The sequence below is a fragment of the Perognathus longimembris genome, chromosome 1, assembly GCF_023159225.1.
Source record: "Perognathus longimembris pacificus isolate PPM17 chromosome 1, ASM2315922v1, whole genome shotgun sequence".
Taxonomy (NCBI): domain Eukaryota; kingdom Metazoa; phylum Chordata; class Mammalia; order Rodentia; family Heteromyidae; genus Perognathus; species Perognathus longimembris.
In genome coordinates, this window is record NC_063161.1 from 19,968,911 (window position 1) to 19,994,185 (window position 25,275).

The following is a 25,275-nucleotide window of genomic DNA, read 5'->3' on the forward strand; positions in this document are numbered from 1 at the left end:
AGAATCTATATCTGCCCATAGAGATATTGGAAAGCACTTTTCATTCTCATAATATGTCTTTTAAATCTCTAGATAATTGTTATCATCTTGCCATAAATTCTTATCTGATATTTATAATAAAGTTAGTTCAGTTGAAAGTATAGAAAGGTGAAGTTGAGTCCTACTTTTATAAATCTTCATTTGATTCCATTGTTTCTTGAGTGAACTTGCTAGCTTAGCTTCTGAGTTGCTGAGTAACACGGTTGCAGTATAACATAGCAACCCTTGAAAACAGTAGCATTGGGACTATAGGGATTTTCCTGAAGAAGTGTAGAGCTTATCTCTTGTGTTTATGTTTACCCTCTTTCACTGGGATCATGTTTTGATTTATGGGATATAATCAGATAATATTAAATAGAGTACTATCTATACATATATTTTGGGGAATGCCAGAAAATTGTAACTTCTCACATATTATTTTTCAGATAGAAAATGCGTGCATGATAAATACATATTTATCATGTGCTTGTGCTGTCTGTGAAGGGCATGTGAAAAGACTGATTCAACTAAAAATTATCCCTTGCAGAAAAGCTTTTAAGTAATAACATGAGAGTTCTCCACAGCTGAAATAGCCTGCTAGCTCTGGAGTGACGTTGAAGTGTACTTTTTGTAGTACTTCTGGAGCTTCCCGGAAAGCTTAGGTCAATAACATAGTTTAGAAGGTGCTGGGATTCTGTAGGAAGAGAGTCATGATTTAGGAGACTTAAGTCTTGTCTGAATGAGTTACTTAACTTTTTTGGCCTATTTTTCCATTTGAAAAAATATCTGAAGACTTCTTTCAGAACTCCAGTTCAATATTTTTTGCCATTTAAACAATATGAGTGCCTATTAGTGTCTTGCATTAGGTACTGGGAAATTTGAGTGTAAGACTTTGTGTGGTGTCATGCGCCTTGTTGTCTGGAGGGAGAATTGGATAAAATATATAGTATAGCTTGGTAAATGCTATGAAGATAAATTAGAACATAAGGACATCTGACCAAGACCTGCAAGTAGAATACACTTTTATTGAGGAATGCTCATTAGAATTAGTAAATGTAGTTGCAAAGTGAGCGGAGAAGTGTTCTGCCTGTCTTGGAGGGACTGAGTCAAGGAAAACTAGGGAGGAAAAGTTTCTTATTGAGGAGATAGAATCAAGTCATCAGCGGTAGTAATATTGAGGTAGATGTCATTCCTAATGGTGAACATCATGCATAATACACAGTAGGGAGGAAACCAGAGTAGAATCAGGTCAGGAAAGTTTACATGATCACATTTAGTTTACTGATTGAAAATTGTTGCTTAGGAAAGATCAACACTAGCTCTGTAAATCCACTTCTAAAAAGATGTTTTCTACCCAAGGCTGTAGTACTTAAAAACTCTGATACTTAAAAAAAGATACTCATTTAAAATTAATGTAAGAGTGGTTTGATTTGTCCTATATTTTGGTCCTGATAATTAGTATGCTTTCTCTTATTTTCTTGGTTAGTCTAGCTAGATGATTGTTAATTTTGTTGGTCTTTCAAATAATTTATTGATAGTATTTGGGTTTTTTTTGTCTTTCTTCTTGTCTTGGGTTTAGTTTTATTTATTTATTTATTTATTCTGTCACTGGAAATTAAACCCAGAGCCTTGTAGGTGCTACTGTTGGTCTACCGGTGCTCTACCACTGAGCCACTGAGCTTTGGGTTTAACATGCTTTTTGCTGTTGTTTGTTTTGTTCCTAAGCTTAGATTATTAATTTGAAACCTTTCATTTTAGATAATAGTTTATGTTATAAATTTCCTTCTATGCACAGTTAGTTGTGTTCTATACATTTTGATATATGCTATGTTTTGTATACATTCAATTCAAAATATACTGAAATTATTTTCTTGTGATTTTTTTTTTTCCTTTCACCTATGGGTTATTTAGAAGTGTATGTTGTTTACCAACAAAGTGTTTCCAGATTTATTTCAGTTTTGGGCTACTAATCCTATTGTGATAAGGTAACATGCTTTTTTCCTGGAGTTTTAAAATTATTAATTTACTTTATTGTTATTATAGAGTTGATGTACAAATGGATTACAATTACATGAGCCAGGTAATGAGTACATATCCTTTCATACAGTGTCAACTGTTTTTCTTATTTTTTCCCTAGGAATAGATTACATTTGTTGTTCTTTGTTCTTGTATCTCTTGTGAATGTTTTTTGAATGCTGAACCTTCTAGATATTTTGAAGTAGATTTTTTTTAGTTTATTTAGTAGCACATTTATTAGCATTTGTGTTCTAAATTTGTGAAGTCTTTTTCCTGTGTTGTATAGTTGTTGGTGTCTCTGCTTATTTTAGTTTCATTTAAAAAATTTTACCTTTATTGAGGGGTAGTTTTGGGGATCAAGCTATTGCCTTGTGCATGCTAGTAAAGTGTACTGAGTTGCACGTATAGCCCTGTTGTTGTGTTTTTTTAAAAAATATGTTTGTACTTTTATTGAGCTATACTCTTCAAAAGGGAGATCTTTAAAAAATTTGTTAAGGTGATGTTTAGAGGGATTACAGTTAGATACATAAGGTAATGAGTACATTTCTTGTCAAACTTACCTCCTCCCTCATTTTTCTCCCACCCTCCCTCCTCCTCAATCCTCCCCCTGAATTGTACACTTGGTTTATTATATATTGTCTTGTTAAGTATTGATGTTGCATTGATTCACCTTTTACCTTTTGTCTCACCATTTTGATGTTCCCTTCCCTAATTCAGACAAACATGTATACAGTACCAAGGGCACCAAAATCAAATATAGCAACAACAGGGGCTAAACCATAAGGAAGGTAAACAAAAGAAAAAAATAATTTCACACAGTTAGAAGTAACAACAACAATGATAAACTGCTTGTTTCCATAACTTGGAGTTCATTTTGCCTAGCTTCCTCTTATGTGATCATATGTACATAGCTATTGAGCTATTGTGATCAACTGCTAAGATTATCCCAGACATGCCAGTTATTACCCATGCAGAGAACCATAGAGTCTGTTTCCTTGGGTCTCGCTCACTTGCCCCATTCAAAAGGAAATGGGAAGGTTTAGAAAAAATCATACTAACTGAAGTGAGCCAGACCCTGTTTTTTTTCATTTGCTTTATAGTTTCTTTTGAAGAGCAGATACTATTATTTTGATGAAGTCCATTTAGCTATTTTATTCTCCTCTTCCTCTCGTCTTTCTCACACAGGAGTAATAAAGAAAATCTCTGAACATAATTAAATCTTCGATTAGTATTTTTTAGATAGAAATTTCTAAGTTTCTCCCCTCCCCTCTTGTCTTTTTTTTTTTTTTTTTGGCCAGTCCTGGGGCTTGGACTCAGGGCCTGAGCACTGTCCCTGGCTTCTTTTGGCTCAAGGCTAGCACTCTGCCACTTGAGCCACAGCGCCACTTCTGGCCATTTTCTGTATATGTGGTGCTGGGGAATCGAACCCAGGGCCTCATGTATATGAGGCAGGCACTCTTGCCACTAGGCCATATCCCCAGCCCCTTTTTTTTTTTTTTTTTTTTTTTTAACCAGTCCTGGTGCCTGAACTAAAGGCCTGAACTAAAGCTTGCTCACTCAGCTTGCTTGTTCACAGCTGGCTCTCTACCACTTGAGATACACCTCCAACCTTGAGTTTTGCTGGTTAATTGGAGATAGAGTATTGTAGACTTTTCTGCCTGGGTTAGCTTTGGACTATGATCCTCTAGATCTCTGGCTCTGAATTAGCTCAGATATAGATTTTTAGCCACTAGTACCCAGTGAAATTTCTTTTTTTTTTTTGGCCAGTCCTGGGCCTTGGACTCAGGGCCTGAGCACTGTCCCTGGCTTCTTCCCACTCAAGGCTAGCACTCTGCCACTTGAGCCACAGCGCTGCTTCTGGCCGTTTTCTGCATATGTGGTGCTGGGGAATCGAACCTAGGGCCTCGTGTATCCGAGGCAGGCACTCTTGCCACTAGGCTATATCCCCGGCCCCCAGTGAAATTTCTTGATGGATGTCATAAAGCAGGTGTAAGTGGTTGACAAACAATATTCTTTATGATGTCCTTCTCAAAACTCTTTGAAATTACATTATAAACTTATGGGAAAATAGAATCTAGGTCATAGAAATTTTGTGCATAACTTTTTACTCACAGGAATAAAAGATCTACAGGAATTTGGGAGAGTAGCACAAAAGTAGAAGAGTATAGGTTTTCCTATACTCATAGTTTCTTCAGAAACATAATTTATATACTTATACAGAAGCTAGAGGAGGAAAGTACAAACATGATAGGATATAGAATCAATATATTTTGTTTTTCTTTTGAGTTTTTGAGACACATCTTATTTTAAAGCCCAGTCTGGCTTTGAACTTATGCCCTCCTGATCTGATTCTCTCCATAGAATAAATATCCTGAGACAAACTAAGGGCAAAAGCTATTCTTTTGCTTTTAGAGTAAGACTGTGAATTTCATTTCATGATTTTTTTTAGACTGTAGGGTTTTTGAATTATATATATATATATATATATATATATATATATATTTTTTTTTTTTTTTTTTTTTTTTTTTTGCCAGTCCTGGGCCTTGGACTCAGGGCCTGAGCACTGTCCCTGGCTTCTCTTTGCTCAAGGCTAGCACTCTGCCACTTGAGTCACAGCGCCACTTCTGGCCATTTTCTGTATATGTGGTGCTGGGGAATTGAACCCAGGGCTTCAAGTATAGGAGGCAAGCACTCTTGCCACTAGGCCATATCCCCAGCCCCTTGAATTATATTTGATCTTGATTTGAGGGCTAAGAAGACTAAGATCATTTGGCATAACTATATGAATGAGTAAAGACAGTATGGAGAGACAGTAAAGTAAACCCATTTGACTTTTCAGCAGAGGGACTATGGGCAGCAAAATGTTTGCATTTATCAAGGAGCTGTTTAATGCTGGATGTGAATTTGTCCTAGGGATTTAGAGTTGACACAATAAACAGTAGGAAGGACTGTTTTAGAAATGATAATGATGAAATGATAATAATGAAATGAGTATATGAAAATGATTATTCTGGCAGTTATTTTGTTGGCCATATAGAAACGAGTGAAGTCCAAAATCTGGGACACTGTTTTAGAGACTTCTGTTAAAATTAGCTAAGTGTGAAATACTTGAGGTTTGGCATGTGGGCTCTAGAATGGAAAAGAAAGGTTGAAATTAACAGATAAATAAGAATCATCAGGTTAGTAATATGTTACAAATAGGAGCTGAGATGGATTGTGTACGGATAAATAAGGAAAGGAGTGGTAACTGATTTTTTTTTAAGTAGGTGAAAATTTTGAAGCTAAAATTATTAGGTTGCTATAGAAGAGAAAAATTTTGTATTATCTCTTTTTCATCCAGCCTTGGTTCCTGGCTGAGATCCCTTTCTACAGTAGTTATCAAAAGAAAAGCATGAAAACTTGATGCAAGTTTTACCTGGCCCTTCAGAAATGAAGACCCAGAGAAGCAGAGAAGGCCATGTATATGTTTTTTTCTGGCTATGCAGAAATAAGAAGGCAGGACAAAAGGACTTGATCTAATGGCAGTAAACTAGGGAAGAGGTGTTTGTCAAGAACCCCATTCCTGTATGGGAGGCTCCCTGTGGGATGAGGGTCTTATGAACTGCTTTGGAGGAAGGTCAGAAAATGCTTTTATCAAGGGAGAATGATGAGAGAAGTTCTTGTTTCTATAGAAGCCAAGTCTTCACATCATTGGGCTTCTTAATATTGGTAGAGAGGATATGTGAGTAGAGTTGAAGTAGAATTAGATGTGAGAAAGTTGTGTCTTTCAGAGAGAAATGGTATTTAAATGGAACTGAGACAGAGAGTTTGACTTTTCTTATAGAAAAGGAATGATAGTCTAGAAATTTCTAATGAGTAAAGAGAACAGGAAAGAGAGTAAGAAGGGTCAGAGGAGGTAATTGTGATAACATAGTTGCTAAGAGAGTTTGTTTTAAAAAAGATTCCTAAAAGGTGATTGTGTATAAAAATTATTAACTATTTACTAGCATTTAACAAACATAGTTTAGCAAATATAATAAACTCTGGATTAAAAATTATTATAAATTACCCCCTATTAGTTTAATTAAGATTGAAATGGTTACTGTCATATTACTGATTGTTTTTGTTTCATTTGTTTTGTTTTTGTGAAGGTTCTTTAATTCGGGGCCTGGGCACTGTCCTTGAGCTTTCGTGCTCAATGTTAGCCCTGTACCACTGGAGCTATGGTGCTATTTTCAGCTTTTTGGGGGTGCTTAATTGGAGAGATAAGAATCTCATGGACTTTCCTGCCTGAGCTGGCTTCAAACTATAATCCTCAGACTTCAGCCTCCTGAATAGCTAGGATTACATATGTGAACCACTGGCACCTGCCTTCCCCAAGCTTTTTGGCTCAGTGGCTTTCATTCTCCTACTTGAGCCATAGCTCTACTTTCAGCTTGTTGGTGGTTAATTGGAGATAAGAGTTATGTACTTTTCCTGCCCAGGTTGGCTTCAAACACCAATCCTTAGATCTTAGTAGCTATGATTATAGGCATGAGCTACTGGCTCAAAACTGATAGTTTTTCATTGGTGAGAAAGGAGTAATGACAGAGCCATTTAATTTTCATTATTTATAAGCCATGTGTCAATATTTTCATATAAAGAAATAATTGATATTAGGTATTTTAACATAGAATATAAAAGTGGTTTCCTTTTTTCATCCAAAGCAGTTTTTGTCAAGTACAGTGACTAGTATAATACTTTGTATTTACAGCTTATATTATAGCTTATTATTTTATTTAGCTTACTCAATATTGTAATTTTTTAAAAAAAGTTTTTTTTGTCCTTAACTTTCCAAATAAATTATTGTACATATTCTTATTATGTGTGTTATTGGTACTCTGGTCTTGCTCTTCCTTGTTTATTAGTTTTCTTGTATCTCAGGGATAAAAGTAATGTTCTAGGGTAGTTATGTATAATTTGAAAAGTCTTGCCACAAGGTGTCATTGTAACCTATATAGAGAATTTCCATGTAAACATGGGCAGCCCTAGTTGTACTATTTTTACTTTTTAAAAACATTTTTGTTTCATATATATCTTATTTGTGTCTTAAGATATATCATTTATCATTTGCATTAAAGTAAAAAATAAAGAGCTCATGTTTTTGCACAAACATATGTTTTCCACCCACAAATATCTTATGAGAGTGTTGCTATAGAGATAATTTGTTTGAAGGAAAGAATGAGAGGAGTAGCAGCAGGTGGACTTTTAAGGAACAAAATCTTTTTTATCTTTGTTCCTGGCAGCCAGCTTTAGTTTACTGTCTGCTTATGAAATCCCTATGAAAGAAAAATAGATTTTCTGAATATTTTACTTTGTGATGGTGTTATAATAGTTTGCTAAGCTGCTTTTTCAAAAATTGTGCTTTGCTTTTCAATCTTTTGTTTGTTTTTATCCTGGTATGGGGTTTGAACTCAGAGTGTTGTACTTTTGATCAACTTTTTTGCTCATGGCTGGTACCCTACCACTTGAGCAATGCCTTTAGTCTAGCATTTTTCTGATTAATTGGAAGTGGCGTGTCCAAGACTTTTCTGCTTAGGCTTGCTTTGAACCTCAGTCCTGAACGTCTCAGTTTCCTGAATAGTTAGGAATACAGACTTGAGCCACTGGTACCTGGCATTATTTATCATTCTTATGGAAGATTTTTTTTTTTTAGTTAGCCTGTCTAGAGTCTTTCAATTTTATTTTTTTAAATAATAATTACTTATTTATTGTTAAAGTGATGTACAGAGGGGTTACAGTTCCATATGTAAGGCCATGGGTACATTTCTTGTACTATTTGTTACCTCCTCCCTCCCTCCTCCCTCCCCTTCTCCCTTTCCTTCTCCCCCCATGAGTTCTTCAGTTGTTTTACACCAAATGGTTTTGCAAGTATTGCTTTTGGAGTAGTTTGTCTTTTTATTCTTTGTTTCTCGATTTTGATATTCCCTTTCACTTCCCTAGTTCTAATACCAGTATGTACAGTGTCCAGGGTACTCAGATGAGATACAGTGATAGCACCAGGACTGCCACAGGAAGGGGATACAAGAGGACCATCAACAAAAGAAGCTATGGTTTCACATGGCATGTTGAAAATAATTACAACAGTGATATAACACTTGTTTCCATAAAATGGAGTTCATTTCACTTAGCATCATCTTATGTGTTCATTGGGCTCTTGTGATCCTCTGCTGTGATTAGCCTAAACCTGTTATTCCCTATGAGGGAAACCATAGAGTCCATGTTTCTTTGGGTCTGGCTCACTTCACTTAGTATAATTTTTTTCCAAATGGAACATTCGTTCTTGAAATAATTGTAAACTTTGAAAGAACTTTGCTCCTTTTAACTGGACTACATTTTGTTTTTAACTGTCTTGAATTCCTGATTGGCCTTAAAACTAGTGTTATAAGGTGATTTTGCCTTTTGAGAGACAAGATTGGAATTGGGGGTTTGGCTCAAGTAGTAGAGAGCTAGGTATAGGTGAAAAAGCCAAACAAGAATGGGAGGCCCTCAGTTTAAGCCTTAATACCAGAGAGGAGGAGTAGGTAGGGTATGAGGGAGAGGGTAGAGAAATGGAGAGAGAAAAGGTTTATTTTGGTTCACAGATTTAGAGATTAGAATCTTGTTTTAGATGTTCACTTCTAAAATGGCCATAATTGGTTTAGACCTATTTGGGCCTTTGTTGAGCATGCCAGATGGCAATGGTAGGCAGTATGTGATGTAGCAAACTGATTACTTCATGACCAATAAGCAAAGGCAATAAGAAAAAGTAAGGGAAAAGCAATAAGGAAAGCAAGGGACTGAGTTTTCCACCGTCCTCCTTGGGGGCATGCCCCTAATGATTCAAATACGTCCACAGGCCCTTCAACCTACAGAGTACCTCCCAGTAGAGTTACCCTGGAACCAATCCTTTATTTAACTTACAGATATTTGGAGTATGTTGAACGTCCAAACCATAGCAACATAAACATTTCATGGATTACTACTAATTTTTTTGAGGACAAAGGTTGTCCTGTTTTTATATGTATCATTTAATCATATATCTTTTCATCTATGTATGTATCCTGTTTTTATATGTATCCAGTGAAGTGTCTTACATGTAGAAGACACTTAGAAAATATCTTAGTACTGCAAATGTTCAGGTTCCTCTTTTCTGAGAAGTTTGCTTAACTTGAAAGTTTGCATATTTCTTTATAACCTCTAAAGCCCTCTTTACAGAGTAGTAGACTACACAGTAAATATGGTATAGTAGTCACTTATTATGTACTAGTTGTTCAGTCTTTTTTAAAAGATAAATATATGTATGTATGCATATTTTTGCTGACCCTGCAGCTTCAACTTGGGGCCTAGATGCTGCCCCTGAGCTCCTTTCTTGCTCAAGGTAACATTCTACCACTTGAGCCATAGCTCTCCACTTCCAGCCTTTTCTGTGACTAATTAGAGACAAGAGTCACAGACATTCCTGCCCAGGTTAGCTTCAAACGGTGATCCTCAATCTCAGCCTCCTCAGTAGCTGGGATTACAGGTGTGAGCCACCCAGCACCTGGCTTAAGATAAATATTTTACATATTAATGTAAGTCTTGAGAATAACTTTTTAATCTCCAATTTCTGGCTATAAGATTTTATGTTTAATTTTTTGGCAATAATAGGGTTAGTAGCAGGGCCTTGCACTTGTTAGGCAGGCTCTTGCCACTTTACCATGCTTGTAGCTCCTTTCTAACATGTTAAAAGATGAAACAGAATGTGTCAACTGCAGAGAAAATATTAATTTTCTTTGCTTTTTTTTTTTTTGCCAGTCCTGGGGCTTGAACTCGGGGCCTGGGTACTGTCCTTGAGCTTCTTTTGCTCAAAGCTAGCACTCCACCACTTGAGTCTACCACTCACAGCTCCACTTCTGGCCTCTTCTGTGTACGTGGTACTGAACAATCGAACCCAGGGCTTCATGCATGCTAGGCAAGCACCCTACCACTAAGCCACATTCCCAGCCAAAATATTAATTTTCTTTATGAAGTTTTCATAAGGAACACAAATATAGCTCATGAAAATAGAGTTAAATCAAGATTTACTTGAAAATAACTTTCAGGCTATGTTTTTTCTATGAAAAGACAATCTTTTGTTTATTATACATGTGGTATGCAGTCGTGAGCAAATAGACTGGCACACCTGTAAAAATACTCTTCAAGCCCCAAAGTGCACAAAGAAATATGAAAATGGTTTTAACAAGAGTCGTCTTTGCCTTTCAGATCAGAACTTTTTAGACTTTTGTAATTTATCACATCTAAGCATTCAAGGTTGGCTGGTTACTATATCCTACTTTCCAGAACTCTTTTATGAGAATTAAGCTGTGCAGACGCAGACACTATGGCTATAAAAGTAGAATAACATTTTAATCCAGAGTGCTTGGTGATTGAAGCTAACCACTTTAATATACATCTTTCTTTTCTCATCGTTTTCATCCTAAATCCTCCCTCTTGCCCCCAAATTATAGTGATGGGGTCTGGCATGTTGCCAGAGCTTTGAAGGGTCTGCTCTCAGCTGCACTTCAGGTTCTGGCAGGGTGTCAAGATGTGACTTTTTGTATTCAAGACATCCTGGATGGTCATGCAAAAGACTGTGGGGTGGCTAGTATAGGGTCATTTCTAGGTTTAGAAAAATTCATTTCTAATGTTTGTTTATAAGTGAAGTAAATGCCTGATGTAGGTTATCCCTAGACTTTTTAATGATTTCAGGAAACACATTCATGTTAGGGGGCATATAGTATTTAAAGCATTGTTTTGAAATTTTCAAAGGCATAGCATGTGCTTTTTAATGAAATGTATTTTGGAAGCTTTCCATGTACATCAGCAGCTGTGGTTTTTGAATATTTTGAATCACCAGAAACTCTACCACTCACTGTGTAAGAAATTCAGTTCCCATGCAGAGGAGAGTCATAGGCTGTGGTCTGGCCAAAGGTCGTAGGAAGGGTGTGTGTGTGTGTGTGTGTGTGTGTGTGTGTGTGTTGTGTGTGGGGTGTGTGTGTGTGGTGTGTGTGTGTGTGTGTGTGTGTGTGTGTGTGTGTGGTGTGATTCTACCAGGGAAGGGGAAGAGTTGTTGGTAGTATTTTTAAAGCTTCCCTTCAAGTCACTCAATATTCAGATTGTAGCTGACCAGGATAATATTTCACGATTTTTTCTTGTTATGGTTTGAATTATGAGCTTAATTTAAGTGGAGGGAGGAATAGTGGGTGAATATAGTCAATATCAATGTACACATATTAAAATGGAACTAAGTAATTTGAGGAGATGAGTGGAGTTGGGAGAAATCAGGAAGAATGATAGAAAGGTAACACTGATCAAGATGCATTGTACTTGGGCTGGGGATATGGCCTAGTGGCAAGAGAGCTTGCCTCGTATACATGAGGCCCTGGGTTCGATTCCCCAGCACCACATATACAGAAAACGGCCAGAAGTGGCACTGTGGCTCAAGTGGCAGAGTGCTAGCCTTGAGCAAAAGGAAGCCAGGGACAGTGCTCAGGCCCTGAGTCCAAGGCCCAGGACTGGCCAAAAAAAAAAAAGATGCATTGTACTTACAAATTGACATGTTGAATTGAAACTTCTCTGTACAATGATTTAAAGATAATAAAAATTAAATGTAATAATAAACGATTTGTTTTGTGATATGTATTTATTTGGCAGACTCTGCACAATAGGGTTTTTGTTGTATTGTGTATTTCAAGTGTCCAATACATGAGTATAAGTACTTGATAGCCATATATTGACTATTTGAAAATTGAGAGAAGTCTGGTCATAGTATTTAGAGTTATATTAAAAATGTTGAATTTGGGTAAAATTCATTATATTATCAGCCAAAATTCAACAATGAATAGAAAGGACTATCCACAAAGAATTGAGATTTATTCCTGTCATAGAAAGCTACTTTAATGTTTGAATTTTAATGTAATTAGTCACATCAAGAGACTAAGGAAAAGTCACGACCAATATCCATTTTTTAAACAAAACAGTTTATTAATTTTGCATCATTCTAATGCTGCTTGCTGGCAGCTGCCATCTGAATGTAATTCTGTCCAAATCTCTGTCCTTAAGGTGTTAGTTTATGATCACCATCTTTGTCTTTTTTACACCATTTTCAGCCCTTAAAAAGGCTTGGAGGACTAGAAGGCTCTACTCTTGAATTACTGGCTGAAGTGGCTGGGCATGAACCTAAATGTCCATGAATAAAGTTATATCTGTAATGTGAACTAAAAAGGTTAATATCTGCCCCCTCTATAAAATGAACAGTGTGTACACAGACATGTTCAAATAGTGTCATAAGTATGCTCTCCAAGAACCACTGGAGTAACAATAATGGACATGAAAATAAAGAATTTCCTCAGCAAGGCAAAATTTACTCTGCAGAAGGGTGCACCATCAGCTAAAAACCTGGCAAGCAAGCACATAGAGCAGGCAGGCTGCTCCCCTATTTATCCCTAACACAGCAGGCCCTGCTGCCTCTGTTCAGATTGGTTGAGCTAAGGTTCACAATCTGCTCACAGTCGGCTAGTTTGAATAAGGTAAAAGATGTATTTACATAAGGTGACCACTCAAAGACTGAAATAAGATTGAAGATACATAAGTAACCTCAAAACATACCCCTGCTCCCTGCTATTTCTTGAACAATCTGAAATGTGTTTTAATTCCATCTTGAAAAAGAAAACTGCTTAAGACAAAACTTTACTTTTCAAAAATCCCTCATCCTCAGTTTTTCTTTTCCTTAATTGGAGCTGAGCCACCTGGTCAAAGCAGGAACTTTTAAGCAACACACTGATAGAAAAGACAGTTTTTCTCATGGCAGGCATAAAGAAGTCAATTAATACACACCAAGCTAATAAATAGTATAAGTTCTAGAAAAGCAATAATGGATGAGTTCCCATCCTCAAGACAACATGTATCTTACTAGATTTTCCTTTAATAATGAGTATTTATTCAGTCAGTCAAGTCACATTACTAAAATAATCTCATTTCCTAGCCTCTTTTCTACAGCTATATAATAATTCTATTATCAATGGACGTTACTTTACAGAAAATTTGTCATACTGGTTTTCAATCTCCCTTCATTCAGCCTTCTGACTTTGCAGCTTCTGGTATTATTAGCAGTGTTACAATATCATGCCTCTGCTTTCTCTCTCAAGTCCCTATCCTTAAACTTCAGTTCTCTTCCTTTAAAATGCACCAATTCTCTTCATTCCTCCCAACCACAAAAGGTCAGGCTCCTACTACCATACAGAGAAGATAATTACGAGAGCTTTTCATTATCTGTGCTTCCAATATTTTTTTTTTCTTTCTTGAGGAAAATAACACCAGACGGATACTTAAAAACATTTGCATTCTTATTCTCACTCAGAAGCTCCTATATGAGACAGTGTCAAAACATTCCACAATCAATTAAGATTTTACACAGCTCCAGTCTTCCCTGTTTTGTACTGTCAGCCAAGAATGGACCTACTCACTACCACTGAACAAATATTCATCACACCTCTATTCTTGTAGCTGGGTTTGTGAATCCTACACTGTAACAATAGGCCATACTATGACCTGTATTCATTAACTGTTCACTATTTCTAGAATGACTGATATCATCAGACTGGGTATTTGGTGAGACTCCACTTCCTATATTGCATACCTTTGTCCTGTAACCTCATGGGCAACCTCTGGTTTCTTTCTCTTAGGGATACTAATCTCATCATGAGGACTTTACCCTCCAGAAGCATAAAACCCAATTACCTCCCAAGGCCACATAACTCTTTATTCCATCATGTTGGGGATTAGGGCTTTAACACTTTTAATTTTAGGAAAATTAAACATTCAGTCCAAAGCATGGACTATGTTCAATATGTTTTATTAGAACTATAATTGAAGATGAGATTGTTATTTGAGAAAGAGGTACTTTAATTTGGCTAAAGTACTTCTAGTAGATTTCAGTGCCAAAAGGGAAGGAGATAATAATTCAAGTCTTAGTAAATTTTATTTCCAAAGTGACTTAATTCCTGTTTTAAAGTGGGAATCAGTGGAAAGTTTTCCTTTTGTATGCGTAAATAACAAAGAAAAAACTCAGTTCTGAAATTTTTTACTATTAGTAGAATTAAAATTTAAAAAATTCCAGTGTAATTTACGCTTCTAGCTAATTAAAATAAAATCTCTATAATACATCCTGTTAGTATCACTGAAGAGTATGGAGTTGATTTGTCTGTTTCTATTTTTTAGAGGTTAATTGACTCAAGGAACAGAATAACATATATGGCAGTTTTAAGATCCAGTTTTTAATTCTGTTGTGAATGTGTTTTACTGGTAGCATAGATTTTCATTCTCTATTTAAAATTGCTGAATTCTAGTGCATATTTAAGATCAGAGTAAGGAGTAAAGTATCCTTGAAAGACTCCTTTTCTGTTGAAGTATAATTTTACTGGAGACCAAAGCAATACCAATTTTAGCTTAAAGAGCTTCTTATGTAATATGTACTCATTGCTAATTTATCAGAGATGATGTATTTCAGGCAAGACTGAGTAATTTAATGAGTGGTTTGCATAAGCCAAAAATCTATTCTTGTTATAAGAGAAAATAAAATTTGCTACTCCACAACTAAAGGAGAATGTTATCTGAGGGAAAAGTCCTTCCTTCCTTCCCTTCCTTCCTTCCTTCCTTCCTTCCTTCCTTCCTTCCTTCCTTCCTTCCTTCCTTCCTTCCTTCCTTCCTTCCTTCCTTCCTTCCTTCCATCTCTCTCTCTTTCTGTCTCTCTCTCTCTATAAAATCTAATTTATTTATCCTGACTTAGCTATCTGTGGAAAGATTAAGAATGTTAAAAGGAGTAGGGCTTATTTTACTAAAGTTTTTGTTCTTTTCTGTAGTAAAGACCTTTTTATCATGTTTTACTTTAGAAGCAATAAACATTTAGCTAAACTTATAACAATGAGCCAATGCTTTGGGGGATAGGTGAGGTGATTTAGTTTCTTGTTCTTAACATAAAGCATAACACAAAGAGGTGATCAATATTATCATATTATTTGATTCCTCATTTGAATCTGCTGCCAGACTGCAGTTTGCCCAGTACCAAATAAAAGTGGTTTTTTGGGTGCATTAATCACAGACATAGTTCCTTACTGAAGGTCATCTTTGTGAAGATGGCATTTCTCCTCAGCCGCTTGGTGTATGCATTTTGAACCAGGATCCGCTCTTGAAGCATCCCACAAAAGCTTCAGAAAATATGTTTCCTTTGTGAATCCGAGAATATCTAAACTGGAAAAGTCCAGACTTCTCTTGTAGTAAGGTCAGTATAGAAGATGTATGTGACCTTAATGGTCACAAAGTCTTTGCATGGAAGTAAAGAAAAAAATGAAGCTTTGATTTAACTTCATTCTTGCATTTTGTTTTATTGAATAATTGGAAATCTGAAAATATGGCTTTAATATAAAAATACCAAAGAAGGCTAGTTATCCCAAGTCTATAATTCTAAGCTACTTAGAAGGCAGAGACCAAGCGATCTTAGCTGGAAACCAGCTTAGACATAGAACTCTTCCATATTCCATCTAGACCAGTGTTTAGGTAAGGCAGTGTATGCCTGCTATCCCAGCTATTGGGGAAGTACGATGTCTGGGCTAAGTAGAGCATGGCTGTTATCCCTCATGATATGAAGAAGCATGAATAAAGTGATCACATCACAGCCCAGTCTGTGCACATGTAAGGCCCTATTTCAAAAATAGAGTAAGAGGGCTGGAGATGTGGTTCAAGTGGTAGAGTGCCCCTCTTGCAAGTTTGAGTTCATTCCCCTATTCTGCACCCCCAAAATGCTAAAGAGAATAAGAAATGATAAAAAATTATGTAGCACCAAAGGTAAGTTCATTAATTATGTGCATTTCTCTGTGCAGGTATAATTTGGCCTCCTGAGCTTCTATCTTGGCAAGAAAGAACTGGGAAGTGCTCCTGAAAAGAAAACAAACAATAAGAAAGCCCCAACTTATTTTTACATGGTTGTCAGCTCCTTTACAAACATGGACACTTTTTCTAACATTTTCCCACCTGGGGGAGACAGTAGGCAAACTGAGGAATCTGAGTTGCAGAAAGTGTTAATTGATGAAAGAGTACGATGTGAAAATCATAAAACGAATTATCAGACTCTGAAAGCAGAACACACAAGGTAAATCACTCAAATTTTAGAGGTAAGGTGCTGTGTGTGGGTGCTTAAAAAGTTACTTGGGGCTGTCCTGGCTGAATGTTTGTTCTAGAACATAAATTGTGTGTATGTGTATTAATAATAATTATTATTACAATTATTATTATTTTATTGTTGTTCCAGTATTGGAGCTTTTACTCAGAGCCTGGGTACCGTCCCTTGGCTGTTTTGCTCAAGGCTGAGAAACTACCACTTGAACCAGAGCTTCACTTCCTCCTTTTTGATGGTTAATTGGAGATAGGAGATTCATGGACTTTCCTGCCTAGGCTAGCTTCAAACCACAATCTTCAGATCTCAGCCTCCTACATAGCAAGGAATATAGGAGTGATCCATCAGTACTCTGCTAACAGTGTAATTTTGTAGTATATTCATTTAATAATTTTAACATAGTAAGTTTTTTGTTCAGATTTATGATAGCAAGTGGGTTATAAATTTGTAAAGTCTTATTTTAAAAGTAGGAAGACATACAACTTTAAATATATATTTAGATGGCTACACTTGTTTCTTCCTTCAAAGTAAAGTCTCAAATGGAAATTCATAAATTAAAAGATTTGCAAATTTAATGAAATGTATGATATTAGTCTTGCTTTTTTGTACTACCAGTTGGTTTTATATAAAGTAACTAGAAGCAAAGAATACACTTAAAATTGACTTATTTTTTTCTTTTAAATTAGGTTGCAGAATGAGTATATAAACTCACAAAATGAACTCAAGAGGCTATTAACTGAAAAGCAAAGTAGCCAGGAACATTTCCATCTGCTGTGTGAAGAACTAAAAGCACAGTTAGTAGAGAAGAGTAAAGAGTTGGAAAAAGCAAAGTTGCAGGTGAGAAAATATATTTGCCTTTATATGAAAGCAATCAAATGATTAGTGGAAATACGTAATTTTGGAAAATATGTCAAATCCTTGTTTAGTGATTATTAATTTTTATATCTCCAGTTGATATAATTGAATCTTCTTTCAAATATTCTAGAAAATTGCTATCAGGTAGATGTGAAACTATTAGTTTTTATAAATTGGAATTATATCATTTACTCATTTCCAATTTACCATAAAAAATGTTTGACTACAGGCATGGCTCAAGTGGGAGAGCACCATGAGCAGAAAAGCTTGAGCAAAAGCATGAGGCCAGAGTTTAAGTCCCAGGACCAGAACTAAAAAACCCTATATATACACATATATCCATGTATGCATGCACACACACGTTACTTTTTGAAGGAACTTCTTAAAAGAAACTTCTAGAAATTTTCCATTGTTGAGAATGCTATTAAGCCCGAGTTGGACCCTCTGCTATGCTCACTGTTTTATTCCTAGCTATATATGAGACATTTAAGCAAACAAATAAAACCTCAGAAATGTGAATTGAAGAGGGAAATTTAAGTCCATAGAATCCATGGAATCGTTTATCTTTTTTTTTTTTTTTTTTTGGCCAGTCCTGGGCCTTGGACTCAGGGCCTGAGCACTGTTCCTGGCTTCTTTTTGCTCAAGGCTAGTACTCTGCCACTTGAGCCACAGCACCACTTCTGTCCGTTTTCTATATATATATGGTGCTGGGGAATTGAACCCAGGCCTTCATGTATATGAGGCATGCACTATTGCTACTAGGCCATATTCCCAGCCCGGAATCATTTATCTTAAAGAAAAAAAAAGTTGAGCAGCTAGTATGAGTAGTGCTGAAGCTGATTTTTTTTTTTTTGGGGGGGGGGCCAGTCCTGGGCCCTGGATTCAGGGCCTGAGCACTGACTGTCCCTGGCTTCTTTTTGCTCAAGGCTAGAACTCTACCACTTGAGCCACAGTGCCCCTTCTGGCTGTTTTCTATATATGTGTGGTGCTGAGGAATCAAACCGAGGGCTTCATGTATATGAAGCAAGCACTCTTGCCACTAGGCCATATTCCCAGCCCTGAAGCTGAGGTTTTTAAGATATTCCTTAGACATTGCACATTTACTGACTCCATTTCTAGAGTATCACTTAAAAATGTTTAATTGTTCCAAGAACATACAGAAATAAGCTTAAGAAGGATGAAGTGACTATATTAGTGTTGGATAAAATAGATTCCAAGATAATGGGTTTATCACTAAATATAAAAAGGACATTTTTGATGTAAAAGGGAAAATCCATCAAGAAGATAATCTTTAACAAGTTACTAAGTTATTATGCCTTACATTTCTCATGGGATAAAAGCCATAGAACTTTTTACTTAACTAGTTGTGAGGACTAAGGAAATAGTATATATAATTTTACCATAGTATCTGACACATGGTACATATGAATGATGACATTTTTATTCTACTGAATGCAGGTTCCATGAGGGCAGCCATTTGTTTTCAGTCTATCTCCGGTGCTTAGGACAATGTGTGGAAAATCTGTATTTGTTGAATGAATGACATGAATAAATGGAATAAATACTGAAACTGGATTTGTTTTTTAGTCTATAATATAGCATATCATATAGTAATATAATATAATGTAACGTTAGACCTCCTGCTTATATAAAAGACCCTAAGTATCCTAGCATTGAGCATCATCTAGTTTTCTTTCATGTCTGTTATGAGTTGAGTTTTATTCCTCAAAGACTTACATTGAAGTCCTAATCTCTAGTGCTCAGAATGCAACAATATTTGGAAATAGTCCAGTATTTGAATTATTGCAAATATAATTAGTGGCTGATGAGGTCATACTGAAGTATAGTAAATTTTTTTTGGCCAGTCCTGGGCCTTGGACTCAGGGCCTGAGCACTGTCCCTGGCTTCTTCCCGCTCAAGGCTAGCACTCTGCCACTTGAGCCACAGCGCCGCTTCTGGCCGTTTTCTGTATATGTGGTGCTGGGGAATCGAACCTAGGGCCCCGTGTATCCGAGGCAGGCATCTTGCCACTAGGCTATATCCCCAGCCCCGTAAATTTTTATCTCATTATGACTAGTAGTCTTATATAAAAGAGAAGAGGTGAGACACAGAGAGAGACAACCTGAGGGTCCAGGGAATGATTGTTGTGATGAAGACACTGTATGCCAGTATGTTCCAGCACCTAAGAAGAGGCAGTGAAGTATCTTTTCTACAGGTTTCAAGGGGAATATGGTCTTGCTCTATCTAGTACCTTGATTCCAGAATTTAAGCCTCCAGAACTTTGTGAGACAATAGATTTTTCTCTTGTTTTTAGCAACCCAATTATTGGTATTTTCTTATGGCAGCCTTAGAAAACAAATATATTATCAAAAATGGAATTCCTTTTACCTCAGGGTTTTTAGTATTAGATAATCTAATGAATTTGTTTCTTTGTTTGTTTGGAGACTAGGGTGGGTTAAAGTGGGGGCAGGCTTGTTCAGGCTGGCCTAACTAGATTTGTCCTGCTTTCATCTCCAATTCCACAGTAACTAGAATTTTAAGCATTCATCACCATGCATGGCTACCTAGTGAGCTTTTAAAAGTAACACATTTCCATTTATGGATTGGAATACGTTGAAGATTTTCTTTTCTCTCATATTGAGATGAATCATCACCCCGTGGCCTCCCAGCTAGTTGTTACACTGATTCTAGGATCTACACAAAAGAACTTTATGTGATTCTCCATGTTATAATTTCCCAAATGTGGGCTGGGAATGTGGCCTAGTGGTAGAGTGCTTGCCTAGCATGCAGGAAGCCCTGGGTTCAATTCTCAGTACCACATATACAGAAAATGGCCAGCAGCACCCAGCTAGACTTTATATGAGCATTGACATGACACTCAAAAAGTTTTTTTTCTATAATCTTCTTTTTTCTTTTTAATTTTTTATTATAAAACTGATGTACAGAGAGGTTACAGTTTCATACGTTAGGCATTGGCTACATTTCTTGTACTGTTTGTTACCTTGTCCCTCATACCCCCCTCTCCCCTCCCCCTTTCCCCCTCTGAGGTGTTCAGTTCTCTTACACCAAACAGTTTTGCAAGTATTGCTTTTGTTGTTGTTTCTCTTAATTTACCCTTTGTCTCTCAATTTTGGTTTTCCCTCTCAATTTCCTAATTCTAATACCTGTATACATGGTTTCCAATATACTCAGATAAGATTACAGAGATAGTGTAGGTACAATCCAAGAAGGTGATAAAAGAACATCATCAACAGTATGAACTACAGATACACATGGGATGTTGAAAGTAGTTACAACTGTGATATAACAATCATTTCCATCAAATGGAGTTCATTTCACTTAGCATCATCTTATGTGATCATAAGGGTATAGCTATTGGGCTCTTGTGATCCTCTGCTGTGGCTTGCCTAATCCTGTGCTAATTATTCCCAATAAGGGAGACCATAGAGTCCATGTTTCTTTGGGTCTGGCTCACTTCACTTAGTATAATTTTTTCCAAGTCCTTCCATTTCCTTACAAATGGGGCAATGTCATTCTTTCTGATAGAGGCATAAAATTCCATTGTGTATATGTACCACATTTTCCTGATCCATTCGTCTACGGAGGGGCATCTGGGTTGGTTCCAGATTCTTGCTATGACAAATTGTGCTGCAATGAACATTGTTGTGCTGGTGGCTTTACTGTGATTTTGTTTGTGGTTTTTTGGATAAATACCCAAAAGTGGGGTTGCTGGGTCATAGGGGAGTTCTACATTTAGCCTTCTGAGGAATCTCCATACTGCTTGCCAGAGTGGCTGAACCAGTTTACATTCCCACCAACAATGAAGTAGGGTTCCCTTTTGGCCACATCCCCTCCAACAATTGTTATTGTTAGTTTTCTTGATATATGGCATTCTTACTGGGGTGAGATGGAATCTCAATGTTGTTTTGATTTGCATTTCCTTTATGGCCAGTGATGTAGAGCACTTTTTCATATGTCTCTTGGCCATTCTCATTTCCTCATCAGAGAAGTCTCTTTGTAGGTCTTTAGCCCACTTGATGAGTGGGCTATTAGTTCTTTGCGGTTTTGTTTTGGAGGAAGGTAATTTTTTTAGTTCTGCATATATTTTAGAGATGAGGCCTTTGTCCGTTGAATGGCCGGTAAAGATCTTCTCCCAGCCTGTGGGCTTTCTGATTATCTTGCAAGCTATGTCCTTTGCCGTGCAGAAGCTCTGCAGTTTGATGCAGTCCCATTTGTCCAACCTTTCTTTGATTTGTAGCCTTTCTGGGTCTTTGTTAAGGAAGTTCCCGAGGAAGACGGCGGAGGAGAAGCACAGCCCTAGCGGAGCTCCCTCTGACATCAAAAAGTTTTTAATCTTTGAATATTTCAGATTTCTCCCTGCCTTGCCTGCCTCCCTTCGCCCCCTCTTCTCTCCTTCCCTCTCTCCCAGTGCAGTTTCTGTGGCTTGAATTTAGGTCCTAGGTAATGGCACTGAGCTTTTGTGTTCAAAGCTAGTGCTCTACCACTTGAGCCACATCTTTATTTCTGGCTATTTGTGTGTGTGGGGGTGGGGGCGAGGGGAGTTCATTGAGGGTTTCATAGACTTACCTGTATGGTCTGGCTTTGAACCACAATCCTCAGATTTCAGATTCCTGAGTAGATAGGATTATAGGTGTGAGCCACCGGTGCACAGCTGATTTCATATTTTAAAAAAAGATGATGATGATTATTATTAGTGTGTGTATGTGTGTGTTTGTGTGTGTGTGTGTGTGTGTGTGTGTGTGTGTGTGTGTGTGTGTATTTATGTGTTGGTTTTGGAGCACGAACTCATGGCCTGGGTACCATCCCTTAGCTTTTGTGCTCAGGGATGGCACTCTACCACTCAGGTTTCTGAGTAGCTAGGATTACAGTTGTGATAACATGTCATTTTTTTTTAAATTATTTGTTTTTGTTGCCAGTCCTGGGGCGTGGACTCAGGGCCTGAGCACTGTCCCTAGCTTCTTTTTGCTCAAGGCTAGCACTCTACCTCTTGAGCCACAGCACCACTTCTGGCTTTTTTCTGTATATGTGGTGCTGAGGAATCGAACCCAGGGCTTCATGTATACGAGGCGCACTCTACCACTAGGCCATATTCCCAGCCCTCATGCCATCTTTTTTTTTTTTAAATTTTATTGTCAAACTGATGTACAGAGTGGTTACAGTTTCATACGTTAGGCGTCATATTTTAAGTAGACTTAAATAAGAAAAAATCTTGTTTATACACCCATGTTATCTGTTTCAGTGTTGTTTATTCCTTTGTGTATAATATGTATGTCCATTTCCATCTAGAACTTGAAAAACAGAGACTCCGCCTAAGGATTTAATTTAACACTTCTTATGGGGTGGGCTTGTAGTGAGAATTTTTATTCTGCTTTTGTATGTTTGAAAAGGTTTCATTTTATAAAGATGTTTTTACTGAATAGTGAATTCTACGCTGACAGAAAAGTCCTTCCAGTACCTTAAAGATTTTGCTCTATATTTTTTCATTTATGTTGTCCCCTAATTAAAAAAAAAAGTGGGGGTTGGGAATATGGCCTAGTGGCAAGAGTGCTTGCCTCCTCTACATGAAGCCCTGGGTTCGATTCCCCAGCACCACATATATAGAAAATGTCCAGAAGTGGTGCTGTGGCTCAAGTGGCAGAGTGCTAGCCTTGAGCAAAAAGAAGCCAGGGACAGTGCTCAGGCCCTGAGTCCAAGCCCCAGGACTGGCCCCCCCCCCCAAAAAAAGTGGCATCATCCTTATATTTATGTATGCAGTTTGCCTTTTTTTCTTGGTTGCGTCTAGTATTTTTTCTGTTGTTGCTATTGAGCAATTTGATTTGCATATCTTTATAGTTTTCTTTTTGTTTCTGAGGATGCTTGAACTAGGCCTGTGGACTTACAATTTTTTATCAAATTTGGAAAGTTTTATGATGTTATTACTAAAGCATTTTTTTTACCACTTTCTCCTCTTCCTCTTTCTCCTCTTCTTCCTCCTTCTCCTCCTCTTCCTCTTCCTCTTCTTTTCTTTTTGGTTTTATTCTTCTCTTTATTGGGGGGAAGTAGCAGATACTGTTCCCTTCCAATATTTTATGAGGTATACTCCCAAAAATAAGGAAACCAGAAAGTAAAGAATCAAATTTCCAGGAAAGGGAAAGGACTTGCAAAAGAACTCTGGAATGTTACAAAAGGAAGAGAAACTTGGAGAGAAGTTTTGAAGACCCTTAATTGTCTTTTGAAGACTTTAATTACACAGTAATAATTTCTGCATTTCTGCAGTATCATACTGAAGGTCTGTTTATTAACTTCAGTCATTGTGTTTGTCTCTATTCTTCATTGTAGATAGTTCCTGTTTCTACTTTTCAAGCTCACTGATCTTTTGTTCTGTAGTATCTAATCCAAAATAGTCCCATTCAGTGTATTTATCTCAAAAATTGTAATTTTCATCTCTAGGAGTTTGATTTTTGGCCTCTTTCTTCCTTGGGATTTGTTTTGATTAGTCATGGGGCTTGAACTCAGGCCTGGGTGCTATCCCTAAGCTTTTTTGCTTAAGGCTGTACCATTTTGAGCCAGAGCTCTACTTTGGGTTTTCTGGTTAATTGGAGATGAGTCTCATGGATTTTCCTGCTGAGGCTGGCTTTGAACCTCCTGAGTTGCTATGATTACAGGTGTGAGCTGCCAATGCTTGGTTGATTTTGGTATTTTTGTCTACTCACATGTTTAGTCTTTTCTTTAGCTTTTTGAACATGTGGGATTCAGTTATGGTATTTTTATATTAACTGAGTACTTTCTTTGCTGCTTTTAACATTTGTGTTTCTCCTTGGTGTATTTCATCTTGGTTTAAAAAAATTCAGCATTTTCCTGCTCCTTTGCATGCCTGTTAAATTTTTATTTGGATTTTAGACATTGCAACTTTTACTTTGTTGAGTGCTTGATATATTTATGTTCCTATAAGTGTTCTTATTTTAAGATTTGTTAAGTGAAAGCAGAGTCACATTTAGTGTGGTGCTAATTATTTCCCACTGCTGAGACAGGATCCAACTGCTTACCCATTTCTGTATGAAATGAAATTTTTCATTCTGGCTTTTTGGAACAGCAATTATTCATAGATTTGTTTGAGCTCTGAGTACTCATCCCTCTAATCCTTTCAGATGGTTCTTTTCTTTTTAGTAGTTTCCTTACACAAGTGTGCTCATCAGTACTGTACTGAATGAGCCAAGTATTTCTGCAGATATTTGTAGTTCTCTTACTGTGCATGCTTCTTCTTCTGTTTTGTGACTAACCACTCTGGTCTTTTGAATTCTGAGTTCCATCACAAGGTGAGGAGTTCATCAGAACTTGCTTGGGTATTCCTTGCTTAGATCCTGGTAAAACACACCTTTGTTTTCTATCTCCTAGGAAACTGTCCTTTGTTTCCTTGTATTTGATGCATTGAAAACCATTTGTTAATATTTGTTCTTTTTTCTCATGTAGGAGAACGTATTTAGTGTCTATTATTCTATCTTGGCTAGAAGTGGAAGCCCTGCTATTTTTAATTAACTCTTGATTATGGAAATCTCAGACAAGTACAGAAGTATAGAGAATCGTGTAATACATCATTGTGTATTTATCATTCACATCAGCCATTATTATCTCAGAGCCTGTCTTATCTACTACCTCAGCTTTCAGTCTTTCAATGCCAGTGAATTAACAATAGTTCAACCCTAATAAATTTAGTATAGATCGCTATTGCATAATAAAGCAATTCTTTCTCCCCACCCCCTCTCTTTTGGTTGGGCCTCATGCTTCTTCAGCTTTGTTTGCTCACTGGTGCCCCACCACTGGAACCATGCCTTCAGCTCAACTTTTTGCTGGTTATTTTTATTTTTGGGGAGACGAAGTTTCAAAGATTTTTCTGTCCAGGCTGGCTTTGAACCTTGATCCTCCAGATCTCAGCCTCCTGAGTAGCTAGGTAACCATGAGCCACATGCACCTGGCACCAACCAACCCATCCTTTGAAAGAATTACTATAATAGCCAGGCACTGGTAACACATATATGTAATCCTAGCTACTCAGGAGTCTGAGATCTGATGATTGGGGTTCAAAGCCAGCCTAGACAGAAAAGTCTGTGTATCTCCAATTTTTAAAAAGTATAACTATATTAACTTTTACCAAATTAAAACACTTATTCCATAGTACGTATGAATAGTTTATATTTCCA

At 37.0% G+C, this 25,275-nt stretch overlaps 1 protein-coding gene across 1 annotated transcript in view; it reads left to right on the plus strand.

Moving 5' to 3' along the window:
• Window positions 1-25,275, plus strand: part of Cep83 (centrosomal protein 83) — a 76,907-nt gene that overhangs the window by 3,955 nt on the left and 47,677 nt on the right. The window contains exons 2-3 of the mRNA XM_048358237.1: window positions 15,930-16,198; window positions 16,909-17,059. Coding sequence (XP_048214194.1) covers window positions 16,029-16,198; window positions 16,909-17,059 — 321 coding nt within the window. The 5' untranslated portion in view covers window positions 15,930-16,028. The remainder of the gene's footprint in view (window positions 1-15,929; window positions 16,199-16,908; window positions 17,060-25,275) is intronic.